Below are 18,354 nucleotides of genomic sequence, written 5' to 3' on the forward strand. Positions count from 1 at the left end.
ATAGGGGTGGAGTATATTAGTTTCCTAGGGCTGCCATAACAAAATAACTAGGTGGCTTTGAAGAACAGAAATCTACTGTCTCACAATTCTGGAGGATAGAAATCTGAATTCAGGCGGTTGATCTTTCTTCCTTTCAGCTCTAAGGGAACAGCCCCAAACAAGGGTACATTCACAGGTACAGCAGTCAGGACTTCAATATTTATATAATCAATGAAAGTATTAGCTACCTATTGACATGTAACAAATTATTATAACGCTTAGTGGTTTAAAACAACATTTATTATCACATATCCTGTATGCCAGGAATCCAAGTACAGCTTAGCTTTGTCTCAGGCGCAGGATTTCTCCCAAGTCTGCAACCAAGGTGTAAGCCAGGGAAACAGTCATTTCAAGGCTCAACTGGGGAAGGACCTGCTTTCAAGCTCACTCACATGGTTGTTGGCAAGATTCAGTTCCTTATGGGTTGTTGGGCTGACAGCCTCAGTTCCTCACTAGCTGTTGGCTCAAGACCAACTTCAGTTTCTCGTCACATAGACCTCTCTATAAGTGAGCTCAAAACATGAGTGTTTGCTTCAACAGAGCAAGCAAATGAGAAAAGCCAGAGTGTGAATGAAATGGAAGTCACTGTATTTCTTAATCTAATCTTGGAAGTGACATTCCATCACTTTTGCCATATTATCTTTGTTAGAAGTGAATTAGTAGGTCCAGTCCACACTCAAGGGAAAGATGTGAATACTAGGAGGCAGGGAACATTGGGGCCATCTAAGAAGCTTGCCTACCACAGGAAAGTAGCCGGAGGAACACAGAGATGTTTGAGGGGTCGGAGAAGAATATAAGATCACGTGAGGCCTTGTAGGATATAGTCATGACTTTGACTTTTACTCTGAGTGATATGGGAAGCCACTGCAGAGTTCTGAGCAGATGACTGACAGAATCTGTCATGTTTTTAAAAGATCACTCTGGCTGCTGTATTGTGAATGAACCAATGGTAGAAAAGAGACATGTTAGAAGGCTCCTATAATAACCTAGAAAGAGACAAGGGCAGCTCAAGCAAAGGTAGTAGCTAGAATAGTCATCTAGTGCTGCTGTAACAGAAATACCATAAATGGGTGGCTTTCACAAATGGAAATTTAATCTCACAGTTTAGGAGGCTCGAAGTCCAAATTCAGGGTGCTGGCTCTAGGGAAAAGCTTTCTCTGTTGGCTCTGGAGGAAGATCATTGTATCTCTGAGCTTCTGCTCCTTGGTGATCTTCATGTGGCTTGGCATCTCTCTTCCCCCATCTCTGCTCTGCTTGCTTGTTTAATCTCTTTTATATCTCAAAAGAGATTAATTCAAGATATACCCTACACTAATCCTGCCTCATTAACAAAACAAAGACAACCCATTTCCAAATGGGATTCCAGAAATCCCCCCTTATCCAAGATTTTGCTTTCCGACGGTTCAGTTATCCGTGGTCCACCTCAGTCTGAAAATATTAAATGAGCATGTAGCATGATGAAATCTCACACCATCCTGCTGTCATTTACATAACTTTCATTACAGCGTATTGTTATAATTGTTCTATTTTATTATTAGTTACTGTTGTTAATTTCTTACTGTGTCTAATTTAGAAATTAAATTTTATCATAGGTATGTATGTGTAGGACAAAACATAGTATATATAGGGTTCAGTGCTATCCGTGGTTTCAGGTATCCACGGGGGTCTTGGAACATATCCCCCGTGGATAAGGGGGGATTACTATATAACCACAGGCACAGAGACTAGGATTTGCAACACATATTTTGGGGGACATAATTCAATCCATAACAAAGCCCAAGAAAATTTCCTGCCAGGTGAAAAAAGCAAGAGTCAAAGATAACTCCACGGTTTTAGCCTTATCAACTCTATCCTTCCAGCTGCTATCCATTGAAACATAGGAAATAATGGGGTATAACAGATTGAGGGTCAGTTGTTTCAGAAATGTTCAATTTGAGATGTCTTAAGAGTTTTTAGTAGAAACTGTTAAGGTGACTTGACTGTTGGACAGGAATATGAAGTTCAAGAAAGGTCTGCACAAAGATTTAAATCTGGGAGTTTGGTATATAGATAGTATTTAAAGTCCAGGAACAGTATAAGCTATCAAGGGATGAACTGAGGTAGAGAAATGGTCCAAGAATTGAACCCTGGGGTACATAAACATTAAAGAGGTCGGGCAGAAGAGAAAGAACCAAAAAAAAAAAAAGGTTTAATAGGTACAAACAGGAATGTAAGAAGGAAAACCAAGAGCAGGTGTCTCTCTCTCCAAAATCTGAAGTGTTAAGAAAGGTTTATGATATTAATGTGACAAATCGGCACTTTGCTTAGACAGAATGTACAACTTATATTTGCTAAGTTCAAGATAACATTCATTGCCACTCTTGTTTTCCTACCGTTTCTACTTGGAAACAACTTTTTAGGCTCCTAGGTCTCAACAGGTCTTTATCCAGAGAATCTCCTGAGTAAACATAACCAGAAACCACTTAGAAAACTCATCCTGTGATTAAGAACACATTTTCTGAAAAAGAGGAGTGAAGAAGATAGGACATGATTGTATCTTATCAAAACAAACTTCATAGACCTAAATAAAAAAAAAAATTAGTCTCAATCTTTCTATATTATTATTAGAAATTAATATTATTAGAAATCTATTTACATATTAAATAAATATATTATTAGAAATTTTTTCAAAACAAAGTGTCAAAAAGACATAAATCTGATGACATGCTAGGTCAATTCCTTCAGTATTTATTTTCCCATATCACTGTACTAACAGAGAAAGTTTATTTCTTTTGCTCAGATAGCTGGTTTGAATGCACAACATGTCTCACAGTCACAATACTATGAAGAAGGTACTATTTTATCACCATTTTGCAGGTGGAGAAGTCACAGAGAAGTTAAATACCTTCAAGGTCCCATGGTGCTCTTCTCAAATTAGGCACTAGGAGGCTGTAAGCCCCAAGTTTAAAATATTTAGTAAAGACTCCAGGTACAAATTATCAGCAATTCACCGATAGAGAGTGAGGAGAAACTTCCTAAAAACTTTCTTAAATGTTCTAAAACATCTTAGGAAAGAAACAGGAATTTGAAAGCTTCTTGGCCCTTTTTATTCTTCCTTACTTCCAAAACTTAACTCATCAAAACATGTACACACTTTGATACACTCTCCAATTTTCGTTACAAAATTAACTAATATCAAAAACTAAGAAATTACAGGAGTGTGCTGTCACAGTATAGGGAGAGCAATTAGGATCATATAACAATGTATGTATAAATTTTTGTATGAGACTAACTTGAATTGTAAACTTTCACTTAAAGTAGAACAATTTAAAAAAAAAACTAAGAACTTATTTAAATACCTAATAATTTGGGATTGTTTGAGTACGTTATAGAACATCCATACAACAAAAGGCAATGCAGTAATTTTTTTAAATGTATACATGCACAAAAATCTTCATAGCAGCAATATGTGAAACGGTCAAAAACTATGTGCAACCAATTAATCATCAATATTAGAATGAATAAACTATGATATGTTAATGCAATGGTGTATTATACAGCAATGAGAATCAACGAAGCACTTTTACCTGCAACAATACAGATGAATCTCAAACAACTCTGAGCACTACAGAAGCCAATCACAAAAGAATTCATATGGTATGATCCAATTTACATCTATACACAAAAATGATAGCATGAGAGCCAGTGTCAAGTTTTTCTAAAAAGGGTCTCTAGGGGAAATTAACAACTACAGAAGAGCTAATAAACAAAACAGTCTTCAGTAATTCCTGTTTATGGTTTGGGCTTGCTCCATTTTTATTAACGTCCACATGCATGTAAAAACAAAACAAGAAATTAGGAAAAAATATTAAGTAAAAGGAAAATGTACTTTAAAAAAATGAAATAAAGGCAGATGGTAAAGGAATTAAAACTAAAAAATTGGAGCATGGTTAGGAAAAAAACTATGAGAATAAATATTTACTAAAAGTTATAATACAGGTAAGAATTTAAAGATAAACATAGATTTGAAGCATAAAAATAGAATTCAGATAATAGGCTAAAAAGCACACATAATAGGTAAAGGACTGGGTAACAGGCTCAAACGTAAGTGATTAAAACAGAATTGAGAACTAAAAAGTCAAAAGTTTTTTAAAAGAAAATAGCTAAGAAGCTTGAAGAGACAGATGATAAAATAAAAACATTCAAAAGAGAAAAAGGAGTAAGTCTTTAAAGTTTCTGGGTTGGATATAGTATCCGCAAAAGAGGCAGTCTTCCGCAGAGCATAAGCCCCTATAAATATATGGTCAAGGGGCAGAGATGAACAACTTTCCTCTCATCCTTCAACAAGCTCTAGGAAAATGACTCTCCTCTGTAAGTAGTTTCAGTTAACTGAGGACTGTTAATAACCAGTGGACAGCTGAATAGTATTCAGTAGGCAGAAGCAGCAGTTGACCTGACTTCTGCAAACTTTCCAGAAAAAAAAAACTTCCAAAGTTCCATTAATGTAACAGAAGGTTCACAAAAATGTGCTTTCTGGACCTGAGAATTTGCAAAGATTCTTTCAGTACATGTGTATCATGATAACCATTTTCACAATGATCCTACCATGCTATTTAACTTTCCACTATATTGACGTTTGCACTAATAGTGAGAAAACAATAGTAGATAAAACTGCTGGCCCTTTAAAAGAAATCAATGCAGTAGAACCAAACTGTACTAGGAGTCACTGTATTCTTCACACTAAGCCCCTCACTGGATGCAGGGGGAGGGGGAGACACTTTCATTCACAAAAGTCCCTTTTGAAGCAATAAATATTTTGTTAAATGTCTACCCTTGAGTATGCATCTTTTTAATATTCTGTGTGAAGAAAAGAGAAGTACACATAAGGCATTTTGACATCTGAAGTATGATGGTCATCTCAAGGAAAAGCATTTGAGCCACTTGAGTTGCAAGCTAAACTAGTCACTTTTTTCATAGAATAGTATTTTTACTTGAAAGAACAGCCAACAGGAATAGCTCTAATGTTCATCAATAGATGAATGCATAAACAAATTGTGGTGTGTGTATACACACACAAACACAGAAATATTATTCAGCCATAAAAAGGAATGAAGTACTGATACACGCTAAAAGGTAGATGAACCTCCAGACTATTATGCTAAGTAAAAGAAGTCAGACACAAAGGTCCTATATTGTATGAACCCATTTACACAAAATATCCAGAATATATAAATCCATAGAGTTAGGAAGCAGATTATGATTGCCAGGGGCTGGGGAGAGGAAGAAATGAGGAGAAATTGCTTAATGGGTAAAGGGTTTTACTTTGGATAGAAGTGTCTGAAACTAGATAGAGGTGGTGGTTGCCCAAATTAGGGAATGTACTAAATACCACTAAATCGTTTACTTTAAAATGGTTAATTTTATATTATATGAATTTCACCTTAATAAAGTATTAAAAAACAAACAAACTGATAGACAGGTTATGGTTATCCAGACTTGGTATTATAAATTGAATTGCATCCCCAAAAAAGATATGCTGAAGTCCTAATCCCTGTACCTATGAATGTGATACTAGAATAGGGTGGGTCCTAGTCCTAATCCCTTCCAAGTGGTATCTTATAAAAGGGGAGAACAGACACAGAGAGAAGGCCACACACAGGAAGAAGACAGATGCCATGTGAAGATACATCTACAAGCAGCAAAGGAACTCCAAGAACTGACAGCAGCCACTAGAAGCTGGAAGAGAGGCATGGAACAGTTCCTTTCTCAAAGCCCTCCGAAGGAATCAACACCACCAATACCCTGGATTCAGACTCCTAGCTTCCAGAACTGTGAGAAAATAAATTTCTGTTCTTAAAGCAACCCACTTTACGGTATTTTGTTATGACAGCCCTAGAAAACTAAGATGCTTGGTTATTATTAGCAGACTTCTCAAAAATAAAGTGAGCCTGTCACTTCAAAGAAATCAAGTAAAAGTAGTATTTGCTGCCTATGATAAAACTCAAGCTTTCAAGAGAAAATTAGAATTTTGGAAAACCTGAATCAAACACCTTGGATCCAATCCACCACCACCTTCGCAATGCATAAAGACTTTGCTGATGAGAATAGTGGTGTATGATGAAATGTGTCAACATTTGGAAGACGTATATTATTCTGTGAATAATATTTTCCAAATGGCCGATACATGATGTTAAAAATTAGGCATGAGTAAAAGATCCATCCAAAATGCAAATGAATAAATGGATTTTAACGTAATGGAGTAAGAAATGTTCAGTGGTATGGCTTCAGACTGCACATTGCAACTAACCTTTGAGAAAGTACCACTGGTAAAGTTCTGGTGTAGTATGAAAGAATAGCCACAACTGTCTGAAAAGTGTAACTCCTTCCTTTTCCAATTACATCATCTGTATGAAGCTGACTTTCTTCACGGAGTTCAGTCAAAAAATGTATTGCAACAGAATTAATGCAGAAGCAGTCGTAACGTAGTAATGCAGACATTGAAGAGAATTGCAAAAACAAAGATACCAACCTTCTCACTTATTTTTGAAAAGAGTATTTTTCATTAAAAATTAGTTATTACTGTTAACATATAATGGATTTATTACTGCTATTTTTAAATAACTAATAACTATTTGAAACCTCAGTAAGGTTTAATTTCCAATACAGTATATAACATAGATATAACCTACATAAACGAAAGATCTTTGAGTTCCTGAAACCAAAAAAGTTTGAGGACCACTGATACAGCATGTTAAGATTCCTGGTTGAGCCAAAGGGACCCATAAATTATGAAACACAATTGAACTCAAGTGTGACTCAGTTGTCAAATATAAACTGCTTTTGAATTGTCAAATACCAACTGTTTTGCAACAAAAGTTATTCATCCCATTTGTTAAGAAATTATATTGGATTCAAGTTTATTTCAACATTTGTAGAAAACTCTCATTCCAAATATAAGCTACAGCAAATTGAAACATTTATTCTTGCATTAAAAATATTCATAAACATCAGGTGGATAATTTTAAAAGAATAAAAAGTCTTACAAAATAAGGATTAACAAGAAAACTTCAAGAACCATTTATTTCCTTAATCTTATCTTAATATTAGTCCAAAAGGACAAATCTTAGTAGAAACTTTATTTGAAGGATTACTGAAATTACTTGGTACACATTCTAGGCTAACATGTACAAGTCCAAAGGAATACTTCTTAAACATAAATCCGCTGTCAAATGACCCTCAACTTTTTCAATCCAATTTTTAAAAGTTAGCATCCTTAGACAGTATTAACCCAAAGATAATATAAATGGGTCTACTGGACAACATTTGTAAAGCTGATTTTAAATAATTAACCAATTTTTTCTCTGTAACTTTCTTAAGAGAAACATGAATTAATCACTTTGTCTTTACAAACAGGAAATACACACTCAACTTAGTGATCTTAGAGGAAAGGTAGGAAACTTTGCACTTGACCAAATTAAGATGCTATAAGATTAGCTATGAATCAACCAAACTAATTTTCTGAGCAGACAGGTTCTCACAGTTTCATTTCTAACACTGCTGCCACTATTTTCTTGTCATCCTAGCTCACAATACTATCAACTTTTAGTTCTCACTCTGTCTTCTTCCCAATAGTCAATCAATCTCCAAATCCTGTAATTCTTCACAGCCCCATGGGAAAAGCACATCATAAACAGTTTTAAGATTCACCAACTGAGTGGGAGTTTGTATCAGGAGAACTCTCTCTAATATTCCATTATACTATGAAGACTAATTTCTAACTATATAAGTGCACATTTCTCTCCTACCACGATGGTTATCTTTATTATTTTTCTTCCTTTTCTTCTTCAGTGTTTCTCACTCCCAGAATATCTCAACTGGGAGTATATGACAAAGAGGGAAAAATTAAAAGGCAGAACATCAGAATCACTGCCCAGAAGATCTTTAGGTTTGTCATATTCACCATTTCCAACATTACTTAGTCTATTTATTTGTAAGTGAAATGAAGACCATTTCCTAAATGAATCTGACCACAGTTTCCCTTCCTCCCCATCTCTTTTCATGGCATTTAGTAGAACTAGTACTGATTACAGAAAATACTTTCAGAAATGCTTATCTGCCCCAATTCCAAGAACCACTTCAGAAGTGGGGGTATAGAGTTCAATCAGTAATTTGAAGGTAGTTAACAGTCCTAAACATTTTAATCGAAGAAGATGACTAACATTATTTTAAGAAACCTAAGCTTTTTAACCAGTTTCTCTACTATAGAAAATCAACTAATACCTAAACTAGCACCTAAATTGGCACCTAGAAAAACAGACAAGTATAGAAAAAAACCTTCAGCAATAGCTCTTTGAAAGGAAATATGAATAAAACCCACTCTATCATTAATTAAGCACCTGAGTGTTAGTCTTAATACTCTAGAAAAGTAATTGCAAAAAATTTGTAGCAGAAAGTTTCTGTCTTGAAAACATTCATGGAATTTCAATACAGAAGACACTTACAAGCATAGTATGTCTCACTGATTCAGTACTTACCCTTCCTACCCACCCCCAACCTCTCTCCCACTTCATCTTACACATGCACATGAAGCAAGTTATGAGAAATCACTGATTTAGGCCACTAGTTCCCAAATTTGGCTGTGCCAAAATCAGAATAAGCACCATTAATATTTTAATAGTAGAGTCCCAGGCTGCATATCACACCAAACTGAATCAGAATCTTTCTGGATAGAGTCTGAGATTCAGTATTATTTAAAAGGTCTCCATAGGATTTATGAAGCTGCCTTGGGAGCCCAATGCTACTAACCATGCCCATTGGTAACATCCCCAGAGCCATTTATTAAATGGTATTTTCTTAAATACCATAAAAATTTTTCTAAAATCTACACCAAAGGAATAGAATTCTATAGGTCCTATGTGTTTTTAGATAACGGAAAGATTAGAGCCAAAGGAGCTAAATTAAAGTTGAATGATACACTTGAAAATTATTCCATCCATAGAAAATTCTGTAGATTTTTTTCAGCTTTCAATTTAATGTTCTACTGAAACCTTATTTACTATCTTGCTTTATTGCTGAAAAAATGACATCCCTTTCCCAACTCAGCACTTACATGTTTTTATAAAAGCAATAGTCCCATATTTACTCAAAAAGAAATTTTTGGAAATATTCAGGTGATTATTATACAGCTTTTATAATCTAAATTGGAGAAGAAGGAAGAACCAGCCATAATCCCCTGGATTAAACCAGCTCTGTTAGAGGACAATGAAATTGATTCTACAAATTCCCTAGTATAGCACACTCTACTAGTGTCAACAGCCAGAAAAGGTTTCTAGAATACTGAGATTTTAAATAAAAAGCTTAAGCATGGGAAATTGCTAATGAAAACAATTGAAAGAGACCTGACATTTATACTAACTTGACTGAACCACCACAAAAATGTACCAAAAAAAAACCAAACCCATTGCCATCGAGTCGATTCCACCTCATAGCAACCCTACAGGACAGAGCAGAACTGCCCCATAGAGTTTCTAAAGAGCACCTGGTGGATTTGAACTGCCGATCTTCTGGTTAGCAGCCATAGCTCTTAACCACTACACCACCAGGGTTTATAAAATGCAGTACAGATGAACCCAAATGAAGCAAAGTAGGTTAAAGAAGTTTCAGAATCATGAGAATGACTGTTGCATTAATTAGAAAAAAAAATCTTACATGTGATGTCAACATTAAAAGATTAGACATAGCTTTATTCTACATTTTGGTCTGCAGTCCAAATAGGAAATGAAACTGAAAGATACTTACTATAGTAACCATATAATACAGTGTCCTCGATCTGTCTGCTGACATTAGCATTAGCCCAGTCCTAGGATAAAAAGGAAAACAGTAAAAATAATGAAACATCCACTTGCTTAACAATTATAATTAGGGTTTTATATGTAATATGTATAATCAACTACAACAAAGTACGGTCCATGATGTCAAGAAGTGAGAGCCAGACAAACAGTTTTCAATAGTTAAGTACCAAGATAAGATGACACACAGTTCTGGGGCCACACGTGAGCAGGAAGCACCTAACTTACACTGGAGAAAAGGGATAGTTTCCCAAAAATGACTAAGCCAAGACCTGAAGGAAAAGAGGAAGTTCTAGGGAAAAGGAGAGAAAATAGTAGGAAGGAAGGGAGAGAGGAAACATAGATAAAGGATTTGAAAAACTGCAAGAAGCTAAATATATATTCAATAGCACTTTAAGAAAGGTAAGAAAAAGCAGGTGAAGTGAGGAGGAGGAAGGACAAATGTTTGGGTGACTTGTGAGTCACCCAAGCCCCTGACCCAACATTATTCAGTGTTGTTGTTGTTAGGTAGTGTTGAGTCAGTTCCGACTCACAGCAACCCTATGCACAATAGAACGAAACACTGCCCGGTCCCGCGCCATCCTCACATTTTTGCTGTTTGAGCCCACTATTGCAGCTACTGTGTCAATCCATCTCATTGAGGGTATTCAGTGTAGTGGCATTTCAAATGTTAAAAAAAAAAAAAAGGAAGAAAACCTGGAGACAATCTAAATGCTCATGGAAGAAATGGTAAAATGTATTATTGTACATTCAAAACATGGAATGAGACAGATCTGCATGAACTAGCATAGATCAAGACCTGTGAAGTACTCCTGAGTGGGAGAAACAGAACAAGCTGCGGACCAGTAGTTAACACAATGCAATCTTTGTCTAAAACAAGTAATACATACATCCCATACATAATATAAAAAAAAAATGGAAGGAAAATGTAAGTAACGCTGATCACAAGGGAATGGAAAGAGCCAGGTGGAGGGGGAGATGCAATGTTTGGAAATTTTTTCATCAATAATTCAACTATCCAAATGAATACGTGCATAAAGCTTTAGCTTCTGTGAGCTGTTTCTTTAGTAACTGTTTATGCATCAATACAAAAGATAAAAAAAAATTAAAGATAATCAAATTAAGAATGTATCAATGGGAGATCCCTTTTTTCAATATAAAAATTCCACCAGTTTCTAAGAAAATCCGAGGAGGCAGTAATGTCCCCATTGAGAATCATTTTAAAGTTAAATTTAAAACTGGCAAAGAGCTCAGCCTCAGAAAAAAACTAAAAGTTGGAAGTCTAGAAGTAATTGAAAGCCAATGAATCATTGAAACTTAGCATCTCTTACTCTACAGGATTCTTCTGTTTACCCAAATCTACTGGCAATGAGAGAGTATTACTGTTACTATTTTAGAGCCACAAATATGTGTAAAATATACAACATCACTCAAGTACTATTAGTATACTTGGCTTTTATACATTGTTTTGCCTCCAAAGTATTTGATGTAGTACTATCAAGAGAGCTTAGTTTATAAAACTTTGCTTCTACATTTTGAGTCCTGCTCTGCCCTTGATATGTTTTATAAACAAGTGCTTCCTAAAGTAGAAACCAAAAGGAACTTCAAGGTCATTTAAGACCCAAAGGAATGTGAAATGATCAAGATTACTGAAAGTGTGAGAATATTAAAGGAGAATGTTTCAGAAGAATGGAAAAGAATGTGAATTCCATAGAACAAAGATGTAGCGGGACTCATGTGTAAATTCCCTTTCTCATTTTTCAAGATGACTTTTTGAAATTCTGTTATAGGTTGAATTGTGTCCCCCAAAAATATATGCTGCAAATCCTCACCTCTGTGCCTGTGGTTATAATCACATTTGGGAATGGATTTTCTTTTGTTATGTCAATAAGACAGGATTAGTGTAGTCTTAAATCAATCTCTGTTGAGATATAAAAGAGATTAAACAAGCACGTGAGAGAAGCAAAGACGAGAGAAAAGAGGTACCAAGCCACATGAAGACTGCCCAGGAGCAGAAGCTCAAAGAAACAAGGACTTTCCTCCAGAGCCAACAGAGAGAGAAAGCCTTTCCCCAGAGACAGCACCCTGAATTCAGACCTCTAGTCTCTTAGAGACAGCACCCTGAATTCAGACCTCTAGTCTCTTAAACTGTGAGAAAATAAATTTGTTTGTTAAAGCCACCCACTTATTGTATTTCTAGTTTAGCAGCACTACATAAGTAAAACTCTCTGCTCTCAAACCCACAACATGACTCTCCTCACTTTTACCTAATAAACTCAGTGGTTATCAATCAGAGGTGATTTTTCCCCCAGAGGACATTTGGCAATGTCTGAGACAATTTTAGCTGTCACAACTGCAGAGGCTGGGGGTGGGGTGCTCCCGGCATCTAGCCTAATGGTAGAGGCCAAGAATACTGCTAAACATCCATAATGCATAGGGTAGCCCCCCAAAACAAAGAATTATCAGCCCTGAGCTAGAGAAGGATGTAGAGCATAATTCTAACTCACCAAATAAAAAGACCAGATTTACTGGCCTAAAGGAGACTGGAGAAACCTCGAGAGTATGGCCCCCAGACACCCTTTTAGCTCAGTGGTGAAGTTACCTCCGAGGTTCACTGTTCAGCCTGGGAGTGGACAGCCCCGTAAAACCAAATGAGACTAACGAGGTACGGGAGTCCAGTGACAAGGGCCAGAAGGCAGAAGGGGACAAGGAAGCTGGTGATAGGGAACCCAAGGTTGAGTAAGGATATTGTTGATGTGTTGTGAGATTGTTAACCATTGTCATAGGGCAACAGTTGTAGTAACTGTTAAATGAGAAACTACTTTGTTCTGTAAGCCTTCATCTTAAGTGAGAATAACAGCACAATTGGAAGAGCGTAGTCAATGTCACTGAACTGTATATGTAGAAATTTTTGAAACGGTGTATCTTTGGCTATGTGTATTTTCACCAAAAAAAAAAAAGGTTGAGAATTTAGAGGGTTAATATGTTGTGGAGTTGTTAACCAATGTCATAAAACAACATGTGTACTACTGTTTCATGAGAACTATTTGTTCTGTAAGCCTTCACCTGAAATACAATAAAATATAAAAAAAAAAAAGAATTATCAAGTGTCAATAGTGCCAGGATTGAGAAACTCGGACTCAGAGGTCTCTGAGATAACTTGAAACCAAAAAACAAGTGCTCACTTAACCTACTAACATATCTAAAACCTACCTGTATCTGTATCCAAATTCTAGGCTTTCCTTCCTACAAAGTGCCCATACTCCTATTTATGGCCAACTCTTTCACTTTGATACTTCCAACACCTTTGCCTTGTCAAGGACATTGTACCTACAATTATACCTTCTCTCCCTTTCAAGAATTTCTCCCCCTATTAAAAAAAGAAAAAAAAAAGAAAACCTGGTTGCCGTTGAGTCGATTTTGACTCATAGCAACCCTATAGGACAATAGAACTGCCACATAGGGTTTCCAAGGAGCAGCCAGTGGATTCGAGTTGCCAACCTTTTGGTTAGCAGCCGAGCTCTAAACCACACTGAATCCTACAGTATACGTCTCAAGTAATTTCCATTAAACACACAGATACATACACAAACACCACAAATAAAATGACCTTTCTTGATTTGACTTCCCGCTCCATTTTTTCACTCCTCTAGAGGACAAAGGGCAACACTGGTTCAGTGGTAGAATTCTCCCTTCCATGAGAGCGGCCTATGTTCAATTCCTGGCCCATGCACCTCATGCGCAGTAACCACCAGTCTGTCAGTGGTGGATTACATGTTGCTATGATGCGAACAGGTTTCAGTGGTGCTTCCAGACTAAGATGAGCTAGGAAGACAGGCTGGCAATGTACTTTTGAAAATCAGTCAATGAAAATCCTAAGGATCACAATGGTACAATCTACAACCAGTCATGGAGGTGGCACAGGACCAGGCAGAATTTCTTTCCGTTATACATGGGGTAACTATGAGTTTGGGCAACTCCAAGGCAGCTAACAACCACCACCTTTAAACAAAAGCTCTTGTAAATTTCACCAGAAAAAAGAAACAAAGAATATTACTAAAAGCAATGTATCAAGGGAAAAACTGATACATTATCTAGGCTCGGAGATGGCTAAAAATTAACAGAACTAAATACAGACAACTAAGTAAATAAAAAGTGGAAATAAAAGGAGAGCTTATAATTGCTGAATAAAAAATTCCTTAATAATTAAAAAAAAAGTTTTTAAAAAGTAGAGGGAATAAAACTATCATGGATTTTTTCCCTTCTTCTGATTATCGGTGCCACATTTAAGTTTATTTTTTACAGTTGCCATCCAGTTTGATTCTGACTCATGGCAACCCTACGTGAGTCAGAGTAGAACTGTGCTCCATAGGGCTTTCAATGGCTGATTTTTTGGAAGCAGATCGCCAGGCCTTTCTTCTATGAGGCATCTCTGGATGAACTTGAACCTAGAACCTTTCAGTTAGCACATTTACATTTAACATATATAAAATAAATGCATTAACTATAGCTATGCATTATATCTTCTTGGGGGGCATTTAATAGAACAGGCATCCTACATTCTTACAGATAATATTCTGTTTCTTTGGTGTGTGAATTCTAAAGTTCTTACCCAGTTATAATGCAAAATCAGAGATTAAAAACAAACAAAAAACTAGTACCCAGAAAGTGACTAATTTCAGTATGAGACCAGAACAACTATTTAACCTAAGAGAAAGATCATAATTTCATTAAAATACTTGCTTTAGAAACTTCAACATGAAAAGAACACATTTATGCACAAAATCTAAACAAGTCAGATATTCTAAATTCAAAACTAAACAAAAACTCCTGTCCAAACATAATTATACAAGAGATAATACTACTTACATTACATTAGCTTTCTTAAGGAAAGCTTAAATATCAAACCAAACCAAACCCATTGCTGTCAAGTTGATTCCGACTCATAACAACCCTACAGGACGAGCAGAATTGCCCTATGGGCTTTCCAGGGCTGTAAATCTTTACAGAAGTAGACTGTCGTATCTTTCTCCCATAAGGAAAACTTAAGGCTGCTATAAAAATCCTAGTATTTATTCATATTTTTGCCTATTAAATTTAACAGCTTTCAGAGAATAAAATATCCTAGAAATTTATAATTACGTGTTGCACATTTTGAATTACACTAAAGGAGCCCTAATAGCACAATAGTTAAGTGATTGGCTGCTAATCAAAAGGTGGTCGTTCGAACCCACAAGCTGCTCCACATGAGAAAGATGTGGCAGTCTGTTTCTGTAAAGATTTACAGCCTTGGAAACCCTATGGGGCAGTTCTACTCTGTCCTATAGGGTTGCTATGAGTCAGAATCAACTCAATTGCAATGGGTTTGGGTTTTTTTGGATTTACTTTAAAATAAAAAGAATATCCTGACACACTGAAGATCTTTTATCGAGGAAATACAGCTGTACACAGAGCCATAAGAAATTAAATACACATTTCTACAAAATTCTTTAATTCAAAAAAAAAAATTTATTTCTCAGAGGCAATGACCTTTTATGATGTTAAGATCAACTGTTTAGTTTTCCATGTCCAAAAATATTAAAGGTATATTACTTTCTGCTCAGTAATAAAAAGTAGAGGAAATCCAATGATACCACTGAAAATAGTCATCTCCCCTAAATTTTAGCCCAAAATACAAAAGGCGAATTAAGCTTAAATGAAAAATAATGTAGACTCCCTGGTAGAAATTCTATTCACTGAGCTACCTGAAATTATCTTATACTCTCTAAGAGGCTATCTTCCCAAGAAAACTCCTGAAGAAAGAACTCTGGAGCCAGGCGGTCAAGCTTCAAATCTCAGCTACAGCACTTACGAGCTATGTGACCATACATAAAAATTACTTCACCTCTCTGAACCTTGGTTTCTCATCCATAAAAACATGGATAATACTATCTACCTCATAGGGTTGTTTGGGAGACTAAGGGGAGTTCACACAGTAGCTCTTCCTCCTTCCCTTATCCCTGGTTTCGCTTTCCATGGATTCGGTTACCAGTGGTCAACCCCGGTCCGAAAATGTTAAACAAGTAGCGTGATGATATCTCACACTGTTCCACTCCATCCCGCCTGGGAACCACATTCACATACTTTTATTACAGTATATTGTTACAATTGTTCTACTTTATTATTAGTAATTGTTGCTAATCTCTTATTGTACCCAGTGTTATGTACAGGACAAAACATAGTATATACAGGGTTTGGTACTATCCACGGTTTCAGTCATCTATGGGGGTCTTGGAATGTATCCCCCATGAATAAGGGGCGACTACTGTATATGTGAAACACTTAGGACAAGGTCTGATATATAGTAAGTATTCAATAGATGTTGGCTACTATCTTGATAACAGCAGAGTGTTTGGTACATACTAGGTGTTCAATTATATTTAAGGTATGAATGACTGACCTACAGAAAATAACCGTAGTTTGAACAACAATCTGAATATATCTAAACCTAACTGCAAAAACATTATCAAACTATTTAAACCAGTTTTCCCAGTTCAGGAAGTTATTTATGAACCATGCATTATTGAGATAATTGAAATACTACTACTTTATTCAAAATATTTAAGTATCTACCATGTGCTGGTGGCGTAGTGGTTAAGAGCTATGGCTGCTAAACAAAAGGTCGGCAGTTCGAATCCACCAGGCACTCCTTGGCAACCCTATGGGGCAGTTCTACTCTGTCCTATACAGTCACTATGAGTCGTATCAACTCGACGGCAATGGTTGGTTTGTTTTTTTTTTTTTACTATGTGCTAGACACTGAGGATATAAGAGTAAACAAGATGCAGTTCCAGCCCCATAGAAGCTTAAGCTGGTAAGAAACTTTAAAAGTAACTTGCATAATTGAAAGGGAAGTCAGAAACCTTCCACCACACCTTTAATTTTAAAAATGAGGAACTTGAGGTTCAAAGAAGTTAAGTGATTTGGTCAAAGGTAGATAGCTTGACAGTTAAGAGTCAAGACTAGAACTCAAATCTTACAATTCTCAGTGTAGTGGTCTCTTTTCACTACACCATACTGTGGTACAAGACCTAAAAACTATGGTTCATTACTATGTGTTGCCTTGACATTTGGCAAGACTGGGAGGCTTTGCATTGTCTAACCAAACTTCCCCTCCCCACTCTGTCCCCGAGAATAAGGTCATCTAGCCAGACAATTCTCCATCCAGGCACAGTTCTTGCTTATCCCTGAACAGTGGGCTTCAGCTCCCTGCTAGCCCACAGAATTATTCAAACAAGCCAATCATATCCTCCTAGAGGAACCAGGGACATCCCATCCTCCTGATACTACTAAGCCTGCCTCCAGAGCCCCTGGTTGTTCACTCTGTTCCCAGGTGTATCTCCCATGTGGCCCTATGAGGTGTGTGGTGTCCTCCTCCTCTGGGGCTGTGAGTATACGTGATTAATAAACTGCTATCGATCTCATCTGTGCAGTGTCGGGTGTGATGTGTTTGTCCATCTCCACAACCCTAGAGCAGGAATTCTTTCCTCATCAACACGATGGAGAAGGGGTGATCAAAACACATACTGACTCAAAGTACTCAGTATTAAAACTGAGAGTAAGAGCTTGATTTGCCACTAACAAAAGCCCTTCTAAATTATAAGCATTAATGTAAATCAAGTCAAAGATTTCTCAAGTCTAATAGACTTCAAGGGAACCATGAGAGGCACAAAAATAAAACCTATTATGATTACATAAAATATTTTCAGAATAACAAAAGACATTTCTTCACATTTGGAAGGTGGCTGAATAGTTCTTATGTCAGTATATAGTTATCTGCTTCTAGTTCTCCAGCGTATAACTGTCCCAGTCTCAGCCTTTATGCTGCATTTCCATTCTCATTTATTCCCAGAGCCAAAAATAAAACACAATATATACTGGACTGCTAAACTTAAACACTATAATTGCCAATTAAGGAATTAATATGAAAGGAAAAGAATCATATTGTATGATATGATAATAATTACCTTAAATGTACCATTTTGATTTTTCATATAAGAAACCAAAAATATGTCCACTGGTAGAAGTGCTGATGTGATAAGTGCAATCGCCAGAGAAAAAATTGCTGTTATGGTGGAGACAACTTCACTTTCCCGCTGACTTTGGTATTTACGAACATATATCCAGCAAAATGCCAAAATAGCCTGAAATAGAACAAAAAGAAATGCTTTGTTACTACCCTATGTATTTTCTAAAACTGATGTTAATGTGTTTGAAAGTTTCCAATGAGCTGTTCAAACGTCCAGTAAAGGTTCTTCTAGCTATGTGTAAGGAAAGCTCACTCACTACGCCTTATAAACTAGTTCAGATTTAGAATTTTCAAGGCCTATTTCATAAATGTAGTGCAACCTCACTTAGGCACATGCACACACACATAAACAAATAGGAAAAAGTTATTAATAACAGTGCTCAGTTACATATATCCTAATGAAAGATAGTACAAACATTA

At 36.3% G+C, this 18,354-nt stretch overlaps 1 protein-coding gene across 3 annotated transcripts in view; it reads right to left on the bottom strand.

The window, feature by feature from the left end:
- Positions 1 to 18,354, bottom strand: part of LMBRD1 (LMBR1 domain containing 1) — a 145,507-nt gene that overhangs the window by 121,628 nt on the left and 5,525 nt on the right. For all 3 annotated transcript variants that reach the window (XM_004381356.2, XM_023735863.1, XM_023735862.1), the window contains exons 2-3: positions 17,873 to 18,049; positions 9,817 to 9,877 (exon numbers count right to left, since the gene is read on the bottom strand). In XM_004381356.2, coding sequence (XP_004381413.1) covers positions 9,817 to 9,877; positions 17,873 to 18,049 — 238 coding nt within the window. The remainder of the gene's footprint in view (positions 1 to 9,816; positions 9,878 to 17,872; positions 18,050 to 18,354) is intronic.

The sequence above is a fragment of the Trichechus manatus genome, unplaced genomic scaffold, assembly GCF_000243295.1.
Source record: "Trichechus manatus latirostris isolate Lorelei unplaced genomic scaffold, TriManLat1.0 scaffold00083, whole genome shotgun sequence".
Classification (NCBI taxonomy): Eukaryota; Metazoa; Chordata; class Mammalia; order Sirenia; family Trichechidae; genus Trichechus; species Trichechus manatus.